This window comes from Pavona decussata, unplaced genomic scaffold, assembly GCF_977016875.1.
Source record: "Pavona decussata unplaced genomic scaffold, jaPavDecu1.1 SCAFFOLD_1, whole genome shotgun sequence".
Classification (NCBI taxonomy): Eukaryota; Metazoa; Cnidaria; class Anthozoa; order Scleractinia; family Agariciidae; genus Pavona; species Pavona decussata.
The window spans coordinates 865,671-886,162 of NW_028145425.1; the positions used below are offsets into that span (position 1 = coordinate 865,671).

Genomic DNA, 20,492 nt, shown 5'->3' on the forward strand with positions numbered 1-20,492 from the left:
TAGGCATGTACTGACTCTCGTGTATCCTGGTACTGGTACCTGGGTCCCGCCTTCTAATGAGAACCCTGCTTCACTGTACTTATCTCCTTTGTTTTTTTCTTAGATCCTGTATCTGATGACATGAGTGATGCAGAGGTTCTTGTGAATTTTCTTGTACAGTTATGTGACACTAACACCATGAAAACCATAGTTGCCCAGTCACTGATGACAAAAATCAAAGACATAGAAAGGAATTTTAAGGAAAGGAAACAATCCTCCACAGCATCTTCTTCATTTCACAGCTTAGTGCAATCATCTGTAGACAGAATGGATAGCTCAAGTTCTTTTTCAAGTGTATTGTCGTCAGACAGTATGGATGAACTTGTTAACAGGACATTCTTGGATTTTTTGATGGACTTTGTGACGCAGTTTGAGTTTCCACAGAAAATTGTGACATTTCTTCTTCACCTTTTACCAAATACAGAATACAAGGTACTGCATTTATATCTTTGAATTCAATATTAATATACATAGTAAAAATAATGTTCAAAACTCAAGTGGAACCACGAGCTATGGACAAGTGGTTTTATTGCCATTTTGAACATCTTCTTATGATGCCAATATTTTTATGTTCTGTAAGAGTATAGACCATACAAAACTACCATTGATTTGTTTTTTACAATAACATGGAAAAAGTACAAGCGGAATTGGCTTTGTTTTCTGTTGAGGAAGAGTGTGTGTTATAATTACATCTGACATCATTTTTATTGTCTGTGCTCTTATCTATATATATATATATATATATATATATATATATATATATATATATATATATATATATAGACCGTAACTTAAGCCATACTGAGTTGAGCAGTGGTGTCATGTTTGCATAACATTACATCATCTACAGCATATACATATAAATCTATCTATAGCTTCTGTATCAGCAGCAGAAATTTTGACAGTTATTGTAAAATGTAGTTTAGATTGACAGATAATATCAGTGGTGGGGAGGGGAGGAGAGGGGCCCAGCTGCCAATAAATTTTCGGGGACAATTTCATAATAGGGACCTTACGAATACACGACAGCAACGGCAACGACAACGCCACAAAACAAAAGGCTTAATGAGCAAAAACAATCGCTCTGCATGTGTGTTTTATGTTGTGGTACATTTCTCTGCTGTCCTCTGCAAAAAAAACAACATGAAATGACCAAATTCGAGGTTTGTGGGGAACATGAACACGAGACGGTGGATTTTTCATTCTCTTCCTTATTTTGAATGCCACTCTCACCAATTTGGTTCCTGGCTAGTTTGACGTTTATGTAGAAATAGAACGAGTTAAAACAATCGCGAAGTAGCACAAATGAAATAAAGTTATTAATATTTTTAAGCGACATTTTTGTTGGCATTGCCGTCTTGCATTCGTAAGGTCCCTAATCTTGGATTAAGGAAAACTGAATCAAATTTCAAACAAGAAACAAATTTTAACCACATGGTTAGTGATTTTCAACTCAACATATATCAAGTTGAATGTGTGTCAAAGTGGCTACATGTACATAAAGTACATTGAAGTCTTCCTTTGCTATATATACATTGTTGTTCAAAATTTTGTCGGTTAAAAATATTTCAAACCAGTTTGATTACTATTTCCCTTTGTCTCAGATTATAGTAATGAATACTGCACAAAAGAAAATAAAAACTTTTAAAAACTGGTTTGAACAAATTTTAAACCACAACATGTACAGCTATTTCAATTAACGTTGCCAGTTTTTCAAGCCTTGAACTTAGACAGTGGGATCAAAAAGGCAGTATAAGTATGTGTATTATGTAAAGGACGATGCCTACTTTTGTTACTGTGCATACGTTCTGCGCATCTCGAGATACTCAGGTTCCCATGGGTGATGCCTACTAATACAGGGAAATTTTTGCGTGGTTTAAAACTATGCAGGGAAAACAGAACTTAGCAAGTGTCTTGGTATCCAACAGAAAATTTGGGGTAACCATATATTTGTCAGAGATAATAAAGCTTCAATAAGGAAAAAAAAAAACGCCATACATTGCTTTGTATTTTACTATTTTTTTGAATTATTGTTGCTTAATTATCTATGAAAAATGTGTGGTTACCCCCAATTTTCTTTTTGGATTCCAATAGCCCTTGCTAAAGTCTGCTTTTCCCAAAAAGTCATAAACCATGCAAAAATACTTCTGTATTAGTAGACACCATCCTTAATATAATCAAATCACAGTAATCCTGCTTGTGCCCTATAGACATTGAACCACCTCTCTTGTTATCAACAGGAGGCATTCACCAGAGTGTTCTGTCAAAATTATCAGAAGATAGCCAAAGCACTGGTATTAAACAGTGACTCCCAAAGCGTGGAACAGCTGTCAAACCGTGTGGTGCACGTCAGTGTTCAGTTGTTTAGTAACAAAATTCTGGCAGAGAAAGTTGTACGTGATCAGAATCTTCTCCATATCATGGTGAAAGTCTTACATGACATGGCGAGGCCATCACTTCAGAATTTCAGGAGGGGAGGTATGTCATTGTAAACGCAACCCTTGTAGATGGGGTTGTAATGTTCTATATTATATGGAGTTCAAGTAAATATCTACACTGTACAGTATGCACCTCCCCTCCATCTATGAAGATAAATTGGAATTTCCAGGGCTCTTTCCAGAAAAACAAATCCCTTCAATAAGGGATCCAGAGGTACATGTATGGATATAGACCTTTGAATTCTAGTACATGGGTTTCACTACGAATACACGATTTGACGTCAACATTTTAGCGACTGAAGTACTTAGAAGGAATTTGTGTATCCCAGGAAGCTTCGAAATGAGTTAAAAAAAACTTGGCTGTGCCTTGTTTTTCAACCCATTTAACTCGATGTTAGGAAATTTACAGATGAAACAAAGAACCGATTGTTGTCATCCCAATTGTATGCATGTTGTTGTATCTAGAAGTCAAAACCGCAGTGAAAAAAAGGTTGTATGTTCACGTTGTTTACAGACGTAGGCTCAAGCCATGATGTGGTGGACTGCCGGAACAGAGCCCTAGTCAACCACTGTTACTGGCCAGTAGTAAGCGACTTCATTAATGTCCTGTCACACAAGACAATTGCTGAGATGTTCATGAAGAACCCTGACCTCATTAAGCAGTGGATGAAGTTCATTGGACATTTGACTGGTGAGTTTCATGGCAGAGATTTTTTGCTCTAAACTGGCCATAAGCAACTGCAGATGGGACATGATACACCTGTATGTAAATCAATTGATGCTTTCACCTGACCAGAGGGCAACCAGGTTTCTGTAAGACAAAGCAATTTTGAAATTCTTATTAGTAGTTGCTCCTCCTACATGGGATGGTCCAATCTTGTACCCAGAGTCCTCTGCCTTTTTGGTCAACGGGTGGTCGCCAGTAGAGACTCTGGAGAACTCGAAAAAATTTAAATTTTTTGATTGGCTGCTCCATAACAGTTTGCATTGTTTTACCGCAGAAATCCTGCGGTAATAAAATTCCAGTTCCCCAGAGTCTTTCCTGGCGACAAGCCGCTGGCCAAAGAGCCTGAGGACTCTGGGTACGAGATTGGGGATGGTCCAACGTAGGATTACCCCAGCATTTGGCTCCAGACAAGAACATCATTGATGTCAGGTAAAGCTCTTGTGTTTAGGAGAACAAGACCACAGTGTAGTGACCAACCCAACCTTGAAATACTAGTCCTCTGATCAGTCTTCTGATCAAAAAATCTATTTGAAATGCTAATCAAGATCGGTACTGAGGCCTCTTGGGCTTAATTCACATCGAAAAATGGCTTGTGTCACCATTGTGCTCAAAGTCTGAAGCTCATCTCTTGGTGTTAATTTCACGTGGTTTTAAATTCCAGGAATGAACTTAAACGTCCGCAAACTGTTAAGACACATTGAGTATGAGCCAAATACTTATTACACTGCATTTTCTGTGGAGCTGGAAGCTGCATCCTCACCGCTGTGGAGCTTCATTAATGCGTGTATAGCACTGGTATGTTTGTTACATTTACATGTACATTACTTTGTTGAAAATTTTCAAAGTGCACTCATTGGGAAACATCCCAAAAATATTGAGATGTCTCTTGCCAGATATTACATCAGACAAAAAAGGGAGAGATTGAACAAGCTACCAGGCATTTTCAATGTGCAGTAGTCTCCATTAAATTCCTCACTGGTCATACATAGCCAAAGATACCCTCATATGAGCACATACACTGCACTGTAACTATATATTCTGTAAATTATAAAAACTGCAACAATTAGGTTTCAGTTGATGCAATTAAGGAGGCTCGAGGCCGTTTTTTTGGACTAAGGGTGGAAGTTTTGAAATTACAATCTCACATGCTATCAGGAAAGACCCTTAGACAGAAAAGACAAAGTGTCAAGTTTTATTTTGCCAGAGATATTGGTCAAAAATGCCGGAATAAACAAAATCACGCGGTAAAAAATTGATTCCTTATTTACTTGAAAACGCTCTTACAGATTTCGTTCTAATTTCGCCTACAAGTTGTCTAGATTAAGTAGTTTAAATCCCTAAAGTTTCATCTTAAAGTGTCTGACTAGATTTCGAGATAATCGACAATGTTTAAAATGAGAGGCTATGGGCTTCCGTTGCTATGGTAATAGCTGTTGCTTGGAAACCATTGAGAAAATTAACTTTGATCATATGTTGAAATGATGATGTAATATGAAGGAGATCGAAGTTTATCTTGTATGTGAGATTGTAATTTCAAAACTTCCACCCTTATTCCCAAAAAACTGCCTCGAGCCTCCTTAATGACAGTGTCTTATGACTTTTCAAACTGATGCTGAAAATAGATTATGTCACAGTAGTATACATGTATAAGTTTTCACTCTTTCACTGCAGTGTCAAAAGGCATGATGTTCATTTCGCTAGCATCATTTTACACCATAAAAATAGTTTATAAATTATACTTCATTTCTGAATATTTCATGGTTTTGATGCCAAGTCCTTCATTTGTATGCAGGGTGAAAAAGTGCTCTTAAAGGCCCACATTCACCCAAGATGTATTGCGCGCCGAGGAACAGTTTTCATATATGAAAACCCTCCCATTTTATTTGAGCGCGAGTCAAGTGAGAAAGCAATAAGCGATCACGAATATTCTTTCCCTCCAGCACGAGTCGCATAGGAAACCCGCATGAACCGCTTGAGTTCGGACAGCCAATAAGATCACGCGTTTGGGCAATACAGCATTTCAAAACAAAAACAATCGACCGCAATGACTCTTGGGTGAAGGTGGGCCTTTAAGCATGACATTAAATTTTGGCATGATGGGTTTTTTTTTTTTCTTTTTTTTTACTGCTCATGGTGGATTTTGTTTGAGTGACACATCACGTGTCTGTTGCGATATTAGACTCTGCTTCTAACCTCCTCTTTGTGGGCAAGTAGTTCATGGTAAGGTACTATATAGTCACCAACATAACCCTAACCCTAACCCTACATGTAACCCTCCATATAGTCACCCTTACCTTACCATAAAGTACAGTATATGCCTCTTTGTGCATGTTAGTGTATGTGCAGCACTGGCATGTGCTATGTAGAAGTTTTGGTAACATGCTGTTGCATTATTTTTTTTAAAATTATTCCTACTAGAAAAATGTCCAGTGTGTCCAAAACATGATCAGTGGAAGTGTGGAAGCTCTTGAGAGATGGTACAAGAGGGTTAACAGCAAGGTTAGTGATGTATTATTTTCAAGACTAGGCACAGAGCTTATTAACTGAGAAGAAGGTCCTTCGAGTGGGGTCACGACATGTGAGTTAAACACAGCAAAGTCTTTCAGGTGTTGTGATGGGAAGTGCTGCTTTCTTACTTACCTTATGTGAAAATACAACAAGTAGCAAATGACAACTATGGCTATGAGATTGGGGACCCTAGATCCACCACGGAGTACATGTACATGGTATCATCACATCGTCCAAGAGGGTTTTGAGGACAAAATTAATCCTGCTTCCTTTCATTCCTAACTGCCTTCTTTCTCTCCCCTCTCCCTCCCATCTTTCCCTCTCCATTTCTCCCTCCCTCTCTTCTTCCATCCCTCCTCCCTCCCTTTCTGCCCCTCACCCCTTGATTTTGGGACAGGTCATTCTTTTCCTTCCTCTGTCCCTTCTTTTCTTCCTTCCTCCCTGCGTCCCTCCTTTCATTTCTTTCTTCCCCCCTCCCTTCCTCTCCCCCCTCTGCTTTTCCCTTTGCCATTCCCTTCCTTCTGTCCCTCCCTCCTTCCTTTTTTCCTTCTCTCCCCCCTTTTTCCTCCCTTCCTTTCTCCCTCCCTTCTCTCTCCCTTTGTCCCTCCTGTCTCTCTCCTTCTCCTCCCTACTTCCTTCCAATTTCCCTTCTCCCTTTCCTTTCATTCTTCCTCCTTTACCTCATTTATGTATTTACATGTAGTTATTTATTCTGTTCTTTTTGTGTTTCAGCCTCAACACGGAGAAGTTACTTTTCATCTCCCTCTTCATCGGTACCTTGCAGCTTTTATAAGTCTGGTAATGTTTCCAAGGTTTTGAGTCTTTTGGAGTTGCTTATAATAAATTGTTCTTAAAAAACCTACATTTATGAGATTGCCATGTGTATCTTAGTCACAATGAGACATCGGTTTTATTGCTATTTTGTTTCTAGGCTGTTTCTCAGTTCAATATTTCTCTAGAGGAGGTGGTTCCCTCACAGCAACTGCTCAGGAACATTTGCGAAGACCTGTTACACATTCAGGTAAAAATGATCTTTTTCTGTGTACTACAGTCCTACAGGTGTACATGCCCAAGTATTTATTTTAAATAACTGCTTTGCAAGTTGTAAGACTAAAATTCAGCAAAAGCCGACTAAAAAAGCGAATGCACCAGATCGTGGTTGATCTCGTCAGCAAATGTTAGAAAATGCAGTACATGTAGGTACTAATCGTGAAAGGCTGACTGTACAACTAAGATTACAGTTGACTCCCGATAACTTGAACCTTCATGCAAGTTGGTGGGGGCTCGAGTTATCGGGAGTTGACTGTACATGTATGGATATTTTTCTCCAATATTATTTTTGTCTAGCTTGGGCTGACTTCTGCAGGGAATAAACTGACTAACTTTGCTAGCAAAATGTTACAATTTATTTAGAGCACCTTGAAGGATGAAAGGATATACTGATTGTGAGAAAAAAAGGATATTATAATGCAAAGAACTGTTCATTCACCATTTGTGTGGTTAAATTGTGAGGCTGAAACATAACACAAATGATCATTCAGTTACAATGATATAATTATGACAAAATGTGATCAGGAAAATCCAAACTGGGATTGTTAGAGAAATGGGATTTATACACCTTGTTCATGTCCATAAACGGTATTTCACACTTCTATGATGGAACGTGCAAATTTCCCTTTTACTTAATTGATTTTAAAAGAACTTGCATGTAAAGGTATAAATGTACAATACATAATTATGTAATTTGTTTTTACACCCATGGATTCTGTAAAATGTTTTCCAATCACAGGCTGCTGTGTATGAAATCCGTGCTGGAAGATGGGTGCGTAATGGATCTCAGATCAGAAGTCAAGTTCGATTATACGTTGAGTGCCATTTCTGCAATTCAATGCAGGACTTGGACATTTTTCTCTTACAGGTCAGCAGTTCTCAGTTTAAGTAGCTGTCTTTAATAACATCTTTCAAAACAAAGGATAATTAATTATCATGATACACTGGTCTCGATTCAGTTATTTTCAATTCAATACATGCGCCAACGAAAGCTTGTTTCTGTTCAGCTGAACAATTTGATGGGACAGAAAGCAAAATGTTGTGCCTTTATTTCAAGTACATTGCACAAACCTGCAAATGACAACCTTTCTTGGAGGGGGGCGGGATGACCACTGTTTACCAAATTGTAATAGCCTTGGAGATTGGGAGAGTGACATGCATTTCTCAAAACCCTATTGTAATTTCAGACTCTGGTAGATGGTCTGTTTTTCAAGGGCTATATGTACATGATACTTTCTTCAGAGTGTATTGTAGTCCACTATTTACCGTATGTATCCATCCATCAGTCTGCTCATATGTCCATCCATCCATCCATCTGTCTGTCCTTCCATCCATCCATCTGTCTGTTCATCCATCCATCCATCCATCCATCCATCCATCCATCCATCCATCCATCCATCCATCCATCCATTCATCCATCCATCCATCCATCCATCCATCCAATTTTATGCGAAACAAATTTTAACATCTAGTGAATTTTAAAATAAAATATTCTATCTATCCTCTATCTAGTCATGTCATTGATTTAATGCTTCTGTTTGTATATTAAGTATCATTAAGAATCAGGGGCCCTTTTCTCAAAAGTCCCGGTAACTTACCGCGCCCGATAAGTGTCTTCGGGGATAAATGTTTCTTAACAGAAGTCAAGTTTTGTTAGCTTTGAATACTAAATTTTAAAATCTTATAATTCTATAAAAATATTGGCCAAGTACCATGTCTGTAATCATTGTGTAATCAGCGAAAAAACATTTAAAAAATAATGAAATATGCACTGTATCAGGCCGGGTAAATTACCGGGACTTTCGAGAAACAGCCCCCAGATCCAATTTCCAACCAGTCAGTTGAACTCTTAAGCCAATGGCAGATCTAGGAGAAAGGCTCAATTTCCCTTTCCTCGAAGAAAGTAAGTCTTGTGCATTTGGCTATTGCCCCTGGAGTATAATTGCCATCCTCATGAACAACATTTTGACTTTTGGAAAGTGATGTCAATAAAGTGTTCATGATTTGGATATTGATTTTACAGTGAAATTATTTAAGAATTTCAAAAGTTTCCTACGGATAGGCAGTGTTTTCTTTCTCTTACAATGTTTGTTATGTTCAAGGTGTGTGCCATGTTTTTGGACCCTGATGTGTTTATAGAAACAGTTATCGAGAGGTTAGTTTCTTTCACTGACTTAATGTCCTTGTCATCAGTCAAAGTATTCAACAGAAGTAATAGGGACTTCAAGAAACCACGACGGCAACACCAACGAAAACATGGATTCGAAATATAAGTTGGTGTTATTTGTACTACTTCGCGATTATTCCAATTTGTTCAACTTGTAAAGTGTGGCTGTACTATCCAGTAACAGAACAGGTGGGAACGGTGCTCAAGTTTAGACAGAGAATAAAAAATTGACTGACATGTGCTCATGTTCTCCACAAAACCCTGAATCATTTCATTTCAGGCTGTTGTTTGGCCGAGTATAGCGATGAAATGTGCCAAAATTCAAAATGCCCAGGCAGGGCCTTTGTTTTTCTCATTAAATCCTATTGTTTTGTGACGTTCTCGTTGTCGTCGCCATAGTATTTTCTTACAGTCAATCGTCGCCACGTGTGACCGGTATTTTTGAAATTTGAATGCAGTTTTGAAATTTACATGTCAGTTTTGATCATCGCCAACAAGATTTCAGAGTTCCTATTGAAATTTCCCTAGTCTATTGATGGTATAAAGCTAAGACTTTTTCTGTACATGACAGCATTAAATATTTCAAGAATAACAATAATAGTTGTTTCCTTTGAGTATTTTGAATCTTTTTTGCCGTTAATGCGTCTTTTTCGGAAGAATTCGTAGAGAAATGTTCAACATTCCATTCAAATGCCAGACATTACAAAGGGGATTTGGAATGTTCATTTCATTCTCGGAAATACTAGTCACGCGTGACGTGGATCGACTGTAAACTCCCTATTGTCTTAGGAACACAGTGTTGTAGTTGTAGCTATCCAGAGCTGCCAATAAAGGGGCAGTTTCACCTTCTTTCAGTGACACTGTGAATAGCCAAGAAACATCTTTGCGTGGATGTAAACATAAAAATAATGTTTCAGTTGTGTTATCATAACCCTACTGGTTCACAGAAGCTACAAGTATCATTCATCTCTGGCTGCAAAAGGCCAGGATGGAGATACATGTAGATTTCACCAGCATCGCAGAGGTCATGGGCTCGAATCCCGTTTAAGTCTGTTTTTTTTTTGTTGTTGTTGTTGTTGTTGTTTAGGCTTTCTTTTCTCAACTGCTCAAGTTGTATAATTAACTGCAAGGGTCTTTCTCAGTTCTATTTAATCTTTCACATGCAGTTCAAATATATGATTCGTATACTCGTATTCAAAGTGAAATTTGATATCCTTTTAAAATGTACTAGTTAAGCTGTGTGGTAAGTAGTTGGTCAAGCCCTTGTTGTTGGTTTAATTATAAACCTTAGTTTGTGTTCTTAGTTTCAGCCTGAGACACTGGTTTAAGTTTGGCTTGCCAGTTGTGTCCAATCCTCCTAGTTTTGACGTTGACACAGAAGGATCAATGGTGGAAGGAATGTTAACATTACTTGTCACACTCTTGAGCACTCGACTGCATTTGGGTAATGACACCCTTCAATGATTTGTTTAAGTTAAAAGGGCTTTAGCGTTTTATTGCATTGTATAGTTGAATCTCTCCTAAGTAATGTTGGCTACTTACTGTACAAAAGGTTCTTCATTCATAATCTGACTTTCTTGTTTTAGTCGGTGTGTGAATGCGTCCATGATTATTCTTTACCAATATGCCAACAAGAAGTACATGTACTTTTTTATAAATGACAGATATTTGTCAAGTATTAACCTTAAATGTTTCAATTAGTATTAAGTTGGTATTCCTTTTGCCTGCAATTACGTCTATGGACTGTCACGAATGAAGTGTTATGGGGATTTGGTGTCATTTCAAAAGTTTAACCTAAAAATAGTGGTCTATTTTTGTTATAAATTACCACCCCAGTGTACTAAGACTGTTGATTAGTGTCTCTTGCTGCAAATGGCATGAGCTGGAAGTGATTGTAACCTACCTTTTGTGAAGGCCTTGTTTTTTCATTTCCAAAATACACCAGGACGGATCGTGAGTGGTTCCTTTCAAGAATTTAGTTGATTACTTTCTCTCTGTGGTCTAGTATTATTTTGTTACTAAACAAACTAGGGTATTTTTGTGTCATTTTCACTCAAAATGATCAAAACCTTCTTGACATTTGTCATTTAATTAACAATCTTTTACATTTTCCTCTTAGGGTTAACTGAGCAAGAAATCTTACGGCAGGAAATGGTTGCTCAACTGTGTATGGGAGATAAAACTCACAGTCAGCTGGTTGATCTTATATCCTTTTAATTTATGATTTTGGAACAAAACGAAAGCCACTCACCCTTCAATGTTAGCATTGGTAAATGTTAGGAGACGTTGGTGGCTGGTGATTTGAAACTGTTCGATGTAAGAAACATTACTCTCTTCCCTTGCGTTTAAATGGGTACTGGAAAACTATAAGTAAAACCTGATAAGCTGGCTTAGGGCTAACGCTCGAAACGTAATGTTCTGAAGTGAGTGGGAGGCTAGATGCAACACTTCACGAACTTTTCTAAAGCCAAAAGGAAACTAAGCGTTTAACTTAAACACAGAAAGAATTAATCTAACTAGCAGGTCAGTTTGTGGGAACGGTTCAACTTTGAGACGCTACCCAGAAAAATTGGGGTTTTCCCTTTTGTTTTTTTCCGGAAAACGAATGGTAAACAAGCGAAAGAAAATATAGTTCAATGCTTTTCCTGTGTAATTGAAGTTCGCATACTAAAATTTAGCTTATTTTGCGTAAGAAAGAAAAAACACCGCTCTTTATTTGCTTTAACCTAGTCCACATACCAGATAAACCAGGACAGTCTCACAACACACAGGACTTTGAAGCAACACTTAATGAGGTATGTTCTTTCTTGTAACACAAATCTGTAACAATTTTTATGGTTAGTTGCTGATTCTTATTGGTTTGTTATATCCAAGCTGGCAGACTACAGAGGCCCAGGATTCGAGAGTGGATCGATGCAACAAGGCATTTACGTCCCTAAAGGTATTAACCTATCCTTTCTGGATGACCTTCTTAATCTGCCCTTCAGTGTGTATGTATGAAACAGCAAAGTCTTTGTGGCCAATGGCATCTGACCATGGTATCCAAACCTACATGTAAAGTAAAGTTATTTATTTAACGTCAATAACACAAGGATTGCTCTCGCAATCTCCCTAGAAAGAGGCTCTAGATTTAGTGCTTGGCAATAATTCAGATCGAATTGGAATTTTGAAATGTTGGGTTTTGAGGAGAGGGGAAAACCGGAGTACCAAGAGAAAAACCTTTCGGAGCAAAGACAAGAACCAACAACAAACTCAACCCACACATACATGTAACGCCGTCTCCGAGAATCGAACCCGAGCCACATTGCTGGGAGGCAAATGCTCTCACCACTGGGCATCCCTGTATACCTACATTTTCCTTAGATGGTATGCTAGTCCATCGTATTGTTTGTTTTATTGTCAGACATTCCAAACTCAAATGTCAGAATGTTCGACATAACCAAAATGTTGAAAGAAATTGCCACATATTCCAAACTCAAACGTCGGAATGTTCGACATAACCAGAATGTTGAAAGAAACTGTCACACTTTTTATTTGGGGCATTTTATGCGTTTCACTGTTTGGGAGTGGGAACAACTTTGAGTTTCATTGGATGCGTCAGTTTTACGTGTACATGTTTGAAAGTTGTATTTGTGCAATTCTTTGTCCTTAGGTTTTGTTTGGAAGAATGACTTTGATTTTGTTCATGTGCTGTTAAGAGCTGTCCCGCGACAAGATGTACAGACATCCATGCAACGCTACCAAGCGTGGTGGGTCTTTAGAATTGATTGCAGAGATCTTAAGCAGGGAACGTTCACGTAGTTGTTAGGTTAATCTGTTTCTTTGTAAGTTAAATTTTTATCTGTACTATGCTGTTCTGTACAGTTGGTGCATATTTTCAATCTTTTATCTTATGGTAATTTAAGAAATAATGAAAGAAGAACTTTTAGTTCTCAATTCTAGAGAGGTCTTGTTTTAATCTTTTACTCTTAACTGATACCTTCAAGCTCTTGTGTCTCTTAAATTATGACTTTTCCATCTTATTAAGAAGTGTTTTCATGAGTTGTCGTACTGTTTGTTTTTGTGATTCTTTGAAAACGGAAGGTTGGGACTTTTGAAACTTTTCTTTGAACAGCCTTGCCATCAAATACAATGTGCTTCATTACTCACAGTGTTGTTAAAAATGGCTCACCCGTAAATGGACAGCTATGGCCTCCATTTCTGCCGCTCAAACCGCTCAGTGAGAAGTTCAGTGGCTTGACACGGATTCTACACTCAAAGAAGCTGCACGGAGTCTTATTTTTCTTATTTTACAAGGTAATCATTGGGTTTGAGAAGTTAACATTTGCCATAGTTTGCCATGGAGTAAACTATTAATGAAATATGCTAAACGTTATTTCTCATTTCTCGTTCTAGGCTGTGGATGATTACACCTCCTTGCCAGAGACTGTTCTTTGTCAATCAGTTTATCTGACAAAGCTGGCACTATTGGAAAAACCTAAAAGTCCACATCTTGTAAGTGAATAATTCCTGAAGGTATAAAATGAATTATCGTATGATAAATGCTTTGCAAATACAAGGATAATTGAATTTTATGTAATGGTTAAAACACGAGCAGCAATGTTTTGTCGGGATCGAGGTGCAGCCGAGTGGTTTTAGACCCGAAAAAACACGTGCTGCGAGTTTTTTGAACGGCTTCAAAAACATTCCTGGAAAAGCGTTTGTCAAGAGAGTTCATAACAATAATCCTTTTGTGAACGTTGGCAATAAGCATACGAGAAAAACATTAAACACTGCATACTAATAAGGAGGAGGTTTTATCGGGTTTTAAAACCACTACACGTGATGTTTTATCGACCATTTGATAGGTCAATGGGCTTTTGATTTATTAATGAGTTTTTGAAGTTGGATGAAGTTGAGAAAGATTGTTTTTGTTTGGTCAGGGTTCAGTGCCTCGTTCAACTGGTCATGATGAATCCAAGGACCCTGGCTGCATCATAGTCGACCGCTGCATTGACTTCCTCGATGTTTACGGTTTGTTAGCTTTTCTTTGAGCTTTCTCAAACACAATAATTCACGAATTAAGAGAATTTAACAAAGAAACTCACAACCGAGAAGGAGCTTTGGAAATTTGGTGAAAGTTTGCTTTGAATTGTTCACGGCTTGAGAAGCTATATCAAACACTCGAAGGAGTGTTTCCGGCATCCGATTTCAAAACACCTCGAAGTTAGTTAAAGAAAAAAAAAACTGCTGTTCTTCGTTTTTTATCAACCCACTGCTCAGTGTTTAGAAATTGGATGAAACACTTCCTCGTGCTTGATGTAATATATCAAACACGAGGAAGAGTGTTTCCTCCGATTTCCAAACACCGAGAAGTAGGTTGGAAAAACGAGGCGCAGCCGAGTTTTTTTTTTTCAACCAACTTCGAGGTGTTTGGAAATAGGAGGAAACACTCTCTCGAGTGTTTGATATAGCTTCTCAAACTATTGATAATTCTTGGAGAAATTCGAAGCAAAAGTTCACAAAATCTTATGATAATTAAGATCACATTTCTAAACTTCCTTCACGGTAGTGATTTGCTTTGTTTTGGCTTAATGAATTATTAATAAGTTTGAGAAATATTATGCAGTGACCAGTTATTGTCACTTGGTTATTTAGGGAGCTTCAGCAGCGATGATGGCCACTGCATGCAACGAGAACGTGAAAAAAGGAATAGGCTTGTTCGAAGGGTGGATAATTTTATCCACTGGATGGTTCGCTTTCCTGCAGATAAAATGTGTGCAAGATTTTCCCGTTAGTCCTATAATTTGTGAATAGAGTAGAAGCATTATGTCAAATTTAAGAATGGGATTGTGTGGTAAACTTGCCAGAAGCATTGGTTGAAGTACATTTGTGACTTATCCAGTGGATAAAGTTGTCCGCTCTTTGAACAACTGGGGCCAGAACAACAACAACTGCACGTGCATTACACTTTTGGTAACATTTTTTTGCTGTCACTGCACGGCTAGGACATGAAATTTCCTGATGGGACGTTTTATGGAGGACCTAAACAGGCGGCGGCGAATTTTTCTTTCTATTTTTAAACTTGGGTGGGGTCAACAAGAATTCAACTTTAGTAAATGTCACCTACAGTAGCATTAGTCATTAAAAGCAAGTTGGAATTGATAGTGACGTTACAAACAGAAGAACATGTGTAGGTTGAAAATGTTTGCAGAAATTTTTACTTCATTTCATTTTTCTTTAACAATTTTCTCCTGTGAAATGGAAAGGACGTAATCATTTAATGGACATCATCGATGTGACTACCTTACTGCCATTTTACTTTTGACAATTTGACGATTGTGCTCTGAAATTAAACAAGAATGTAAGCGTTTTATGACATTAGACATGCAGGAATGATGATTACCAGCTACCCAAAGAAAACTAAAACGTCTTTTTCACAGGTAAAGATGTTCCGGATCTTCACCAAATTGGCACTCATCACTGTCCGACGAGAGAGCTGACATACAGGTTTCAACAAGGTAAGGGTTTAGCTTTTCTCTCTCCAGGACCCAGTTGTTCAAAGCCTAATTAAGGTATTTTTGGGTTAGCATAAACTTTGGATTGGTGTTAAGCGGTTTTCGAACAGCCGGACCCAGAAGTTTGGTCTAAAAAAACGGAAAAAAATACCCTAACGTTAATTGTTTGGGATTGAGGAAACCACAAAGCAGGGTAAGTAATCACCAGCTTTCTATAAGTGGTCACATTTTCAGTTTTCAGCAACCTGCACAAAACCTTTCGATAAAGTGGTTAGTTTCTAAAGAAACTGCGGTGCGGCATCGTTGGAGAGTAGAAGCGGATGTTTGGTTCATCGACAAAGTTGATAACTAAGGTAGATTTGCCACCGTGAAGAGCTTCGAGTACTAACGTTTCAAGTGTTCTGACGAAGAGCTAACACTCGACACGTCAGCACTCGAATCTCTTTACGGTGGCAAATTTACCTTAGTTGTCAGCTCTGTTAATGAACCAAACATCAGTTCCTGGCTTTACCTTTACCTTCCTTTTTGCGAAATAAAGCCTCCAAAGGGAGCCCTCGTTAGCCCATTTATGGAATAAACCTTGAAGGGAGGGCGTCGGTGGCACAGTATATTTGATAAAATATTTGTCTTTTTGCAGATCCATATGCTCCACTTCACCCTGAAAGAGACTCTCCTCACCAAGTATCCGCTGCTATGGCGGATGCGTTGTACAATCACCGTCTCATGAAGCCTCCACTGTTTGAGCCTTTTCTTCCATTCATGACCAGTGTGCTGAACAGCACCCTTCGTAAGTATTCGCATGGACCCTTTGAATGCCAAGCACGTATATATGCGTCCTAGAACGCTCCAATCATCGACTTACGAGGTAGATATACGTCCTACTTTCTCTACTGCTATCTTACCCGTGGTCCTTCTCCGATTTCCACTTTGATTGTGTCAAAGGGATTTAGGAAAGAGCAAACCACTGACCAATAGTTTATTGCTGGTTGCTAGGGTTGGTCTGCGCTTGGCATTCAAACAGTGGACTCTGTCAAAATCACAATCTTGGACAAAACGTAACTGTTGGAACGTACTTTAGTCAAAAGATGTTGTGATGAACTACAGACAAAACAGCATCCTGGGTCAAGTTGTTCGAAACCTCGATTAACGCTAATCCACGATTACAAGCTAACCGAGGTTTTCATTTTGCTCATTTAAAATGTTCTTGAAACATAAGCAAGCGAAAATTAAAGTTAATAGCCGACGTTTCGGCGTCATCGTGACACCATTCTCAAGGCAAAGTAGATAAATTAATGCGAAGATTTGATTTCTATACTTTACAGTCTCTTAAACCATCCCCAAACGTGCAAACAGACTCGATTCGAGCAAAGGTATTCACCTGAAGAACTTGAGAGACTGTAAAGTATAGAAATCAAATCTTCGCATTAATTTGTCCACTTTGCCTTGAGAATGGTGTCACGATGACGCCGAAACGTCGGCTATTAACTTTAATTTTCGCTTGCTTATGTTTCAAGAAATCATTATTGATCGAAAAATGTTCTTAAAAGCTAATTTTAAGCTAAGGGTGACAAAAAAAGTCTAAGTAAAACTGAGAAACAGAATTTTTTTGGAATCGTCTGTATTGGTTATAAATTAAACTGAAATCAAAGTTTAAGCAAATCTTGGCTTAGCTTAATCGTGCTTTGAACTACTGGGCCCCGGAATTCGATCGTTTTCTATAATATTATATTCATTGTGGTACTAGTTTGGAAATGTGTTTAAAACATCAAGACAACTCTTCTTTGGTGATCAGTTCCCTTATTATGATCAAGTAGTGGAAATTCAAGTAGGGGAAATTACAGGCTGTCACTAGGTTTAACAAAATCGGGAAAACCCTTAATGTATACCTCTTGGTCTAAACTGTTGAAACACTTTTAGCTGACTTACGAAATTTCTCCAAGATTGCAGTCATAATAATTAGTTAAAGGAATGTTACAGGAAGGAACTTTACATGCCTATCTCCTTCCGTTATATGCGATTGCCTATAGTTTCTGTTAAGAGCTTATTGACTTCACTACAATGCTGGGAAGTATTTAGTTTAATAATCTCTCTATTTTGCTGGTGTTGTTTTATTAAAATTCAAGACTTTTATTGCCCAACTCCAGAGAACCAAAGCAGTGCCCAAGAGAAAATAGCTGAGCTGCAACATATTCAGTTTCTGATAGAACAACAGCCCCCGCACAGACGAGAACTGATCACAAAACTCACCACACATCTCGTCAGGTAAGGCAGATCTTTCGTGAGCCTTTTTTCCCCCCAGTTGTTAGGTGAATGGTTAATGCCATACGACAAATGTGATTGGGCGGAGGATTGTGTCTGCTTAATTTGTCGTTCTGGATTAAAATTGATGGCGGTCATTGTTGAATATGTCTTTTTTCAATAGACCTCCACCCTTCAAAACCTCTATTTGCACTGGACCCTGATAACCCCCAGCTGCAATGTGTTTTAGGGTTGGGAGCATTGTTCTGTTGTCCTCTCGACCAACCACGTAAGATGTTGCAAATGGTGCAGGTCGCCCCTCCATGTCCCCCGAACAGGCCTCAAATTACCAGTATTGAGCTCAGTGCTCTAAAATGTATCGTCATAACACTAACGGTGGTCTTTTTGGATTGTTGCAACCTAAGCAGTACCAAATCCACCAACTTTTGCCCAAAAGGGACAACAATCATCCCCGTTATAAGGGATTCCCTCCGAGAGAGAGGGGCTTGTGTCTCCTCTATGTTTTTGTTACCAAGTCAAAATGTGCGACACAGTTATACAATAGTGTGTCAGGAGAGGCCCTTCTTGTTTGCTCCACAGTAGCTCATAGAGCTACTGCACCAGCATCGCAGAGGTCATGGGTTTGAATCCCGTTCGAGCCTGAAAGTTTTTCAGGCTTTCTTGCAGTTGCGTACTAACTACGAGGATCTTTCTTCTATTTAATCTTTCATCCGTAGTTCAAATATATGATGTTTCATATATTCATATATAGTAGCTCATAGTATTGGTTTCTTTTGCTCACTGTAGCGTGTCCGAGAGACTAAAGATGCCATCCAAAAACTTGGCTCTTGCTAGTGATGAAAACCAGGTGAGTTTATTTCCATGCTTTTCCACTTTGCTGGGCGGGCAAATAAAGTAGACGTGATAATAATATGATCTTGCTTGTGGGAGGATTGATAATGGAAGCTTTTACAAAGTTGTGTTCTTGATTTTATGTTTTCTTTTTTTACAGCCCTATGCCTTGGAACTCTCCTTGTTGCTGATGTATCTTTACAAATACCACGAGTGGCTTTTTAGGGTAAGTCTGATTCATCGGTAACTTTGTTACGTAATGAAATTCTATCAGTCCTATAACCGCGTATTTCAAGTACAACTTGCCGATTCTTTAATCCCTCTCCATTGCGCTCATCACAAGCCATCCTTACTGTTTTCCTTCTATTTTAGAGTCACAAAGTTCCTCCTGCTTGGCCAAAAACCATCGATGATTTAGGTTTTCATTCAACCAGCATGGCTGCGAATGTTAGCCATGTGGTACAAGCTGTACAAGAACCAATGGATGCCGGTGACAGCAGGCAAGGTAAGTTACCGCTGTTTGTTTCCAAAAGTATTTTGTGAGGGGAAGGGAGGGGAGTGTAGCGGGGTGTCCATTAGACATTCCTTCCCTTTGTTTTGTTCACTAAAGCTTTTACTTCATCACCTCGTTTCAGTCGCCGTCATGTCAACTTGAAGGGCCACCATCATGGAGCCTTTAGTGTATGTTGGTCAAAACTACTCAAATACATGTACGTAATAAGGAATCCCTTCTTTAAAGTAAAATCGCTCTTAGAGCACAAGGAGGAAAATATGAAAGGATTTCTCCAAGGAAGAATTAACTGTAATCAGTTTTTGGCGACTTCCCCAAAATACACAGGAGGAACTTGAAAAAATTGGCCAATTTTTTCACGTTGCAATCCATTTCCATCCTAGCCATCCGCATACAAAATTGATTGAGACTAGTTTTGGTGCACTGGTAGGGTTAATTTTTACTTAATGGAACCATTATTTCAACGTTTCCATCGATACAAGTATGTTTTTTTGTTATTCAAACTGACACTGATGTCATGTGCTCAGGTTGTCTTGTTCCAACGTTGTTCCTTCGTAGTTTAGGACTACTCACACCTGGACTGCTATCGCACATGGCAGATTATTTAGATTGCCGGTCACTGGCTCGCTTGGTCCCTGAGGACTCTATCTAAACCTCACATAGCCTTAAACTGATTGATTGAGTATTCAGTGATCTGTTTATTTATCCATATTGTTTGCTTTTGAACATGTACCACCTCACCAGCACCAGAATCCTCCAACAGTGGCTCCCATGATTCCGTTGAGATGCAGTCCTCGGATGCAGACGAAGGCGATCGCTTGAATCTAGAGCACACGTCGTCATTTCAGGGCATAGTGCAACAGTTCACAAGTGTAACCAATGCTCCTAAAGGTCAGATTCATGTTTTTTTTTTGTCCTTTTCAACAAAGCTCTTGCATAGGCTCATTCCTTGTCTCCCCCATTCTTCTTATCATCCTTTTTCTCCTCGCTCTCGTCCCTCCTCCTCCTCCTCCTCTTCCCTAAGATGAGGAGGACTTATAAGAGGACTAAGATGACAGGAGGACTAAGATGACGTGAGGGATGGAAGCCTCCTGTCATTTTAGTCCTCCTCGTCATCATCCTCCTTCTCATCTATGTCATCCTCATCTGCCTTGTCTTCCTTGTCCTTTTCCTCTGTGTCACCCTTATCGTCCCTCTCATCCCTTCCTCCCCCTTCCTTTCCTCCCTCTTCCACATTTCCCCCATGTTCGCCTTCATCCTCCACTTTACGTTTTTTCCTTCTTCTCTTCCTCGTTTACATTGCACCCATCTTCGACTAATACATCATCTTCTTCTTCCTCCATGCTGTCGTCCTCTTTCTTCCTCGTTCTTCTCCGCCTACTTTTTCCTGCCTCCTCTTCCTGCCCCTCCTCCTCCTCTTTTTCCCTCCTCCTTCTTCTGCTCCTTTCTACTTTTCCTCCTCCTC

At 38.9% G+C, this 20,492-nt stretch overlaps 1 protein-coding gene across 1 annotated transcript in view; it reads left to right on the top strand.

The window, feature by feature from the left end:
• LOC146490135 (E3 ubiquitin-protein ligase ubr3-like) overlaps positions 1 to 20,492 on the top strand; it is a 45,514-nt gene that overhangs the window by 5,209 nt on the left and 19,813 nt on the right. Inside the window, exons 3-26 of the mRNA XM_085106111.1 lie at positions 104 to 471; positions 2,280 to 2,517; positions 2,992 to 3,168; positions 3,866 to 3,999; positions 5,623 to 5,703; positions 6,445 to 6,510; positions 6,644 to 6,733; positions 7,502 to 7,630; positions 8,865 to 8,917; positions 10,234 to 10,373; positions 11,049 to 11,134; positions 11,665 to 11,724; positions 11,804 to 11,870; positions 12,582 to 12,678; positions 13,081 to 13,225; positions 13,325 to 13,423; positions 13,852 to 13,942; positions 15,352 to 15,429; positions 16,064 to 16,213; positions 17,571 to 17,688; positions 18,472 to 18,532; positions 18,677 to 18,742; positions 18,889 to 19,021; positions 19,772 to 19,918. Coding sequence (XP_084962237.1) covers positions 104 to 471; positions 2,280 to 2,517; positions 2,992 to 3,168; positions 3,866 to 3,999; positions 5,623 to 5,703; positions 6,445 to 6,510; positions 6,644 to 6,733; positions 7,502 to 7,630; positions 8,865 to 8,917; positions 10,234 to 10,373; positions 11,049 to 11,134; positions 11,665 to 11,724; positions 11,804 to 11,870; positions 12,582 to 12,678; positions 13,081 to 13,225; positions 13,325 to 13,423; positions 13,852 to 13,942; positions 15,352 to 15,429; positions 16,064 to 16,213; positions 17,571 to 17,688; positions 18,472 to 18,532; positions 18,677 to 18,742; positions 18,889 to 19,021; positions 19,772 to 19,918 — 2,874 coding nt within the window. The remainder of the gene's footprint in view (positions 1 to 103; positions 472 to 2,279; positions 2,518 to 2,991; positions 3,169 to 3,865; positions 4,000 to 5,622; positions 5,704 to 6,444; positions 6,511 to 6,643; positions 6,734 to 7,501; positions 7,631 to 8,864; positions 8,918 to 10,233; positions 10,374 to 11,048; positions 11,135 to 11,664; positions 11,725 to 11,803; positions 11,871 to 12,581; positions 12,679 to 13,080; positions 13,226 to 13,324; positions 13,424 to 13,851; positions 13,943 to 15,351; positions 15,430 to 16,063; positions 16,214 to 17,570; positions 17,689 to 18,471; positions 18,533 to 18,676; positions 18,743 to 18,888; positions 19,022 to 19,771; positions 19,919 to 20,492) is intronic.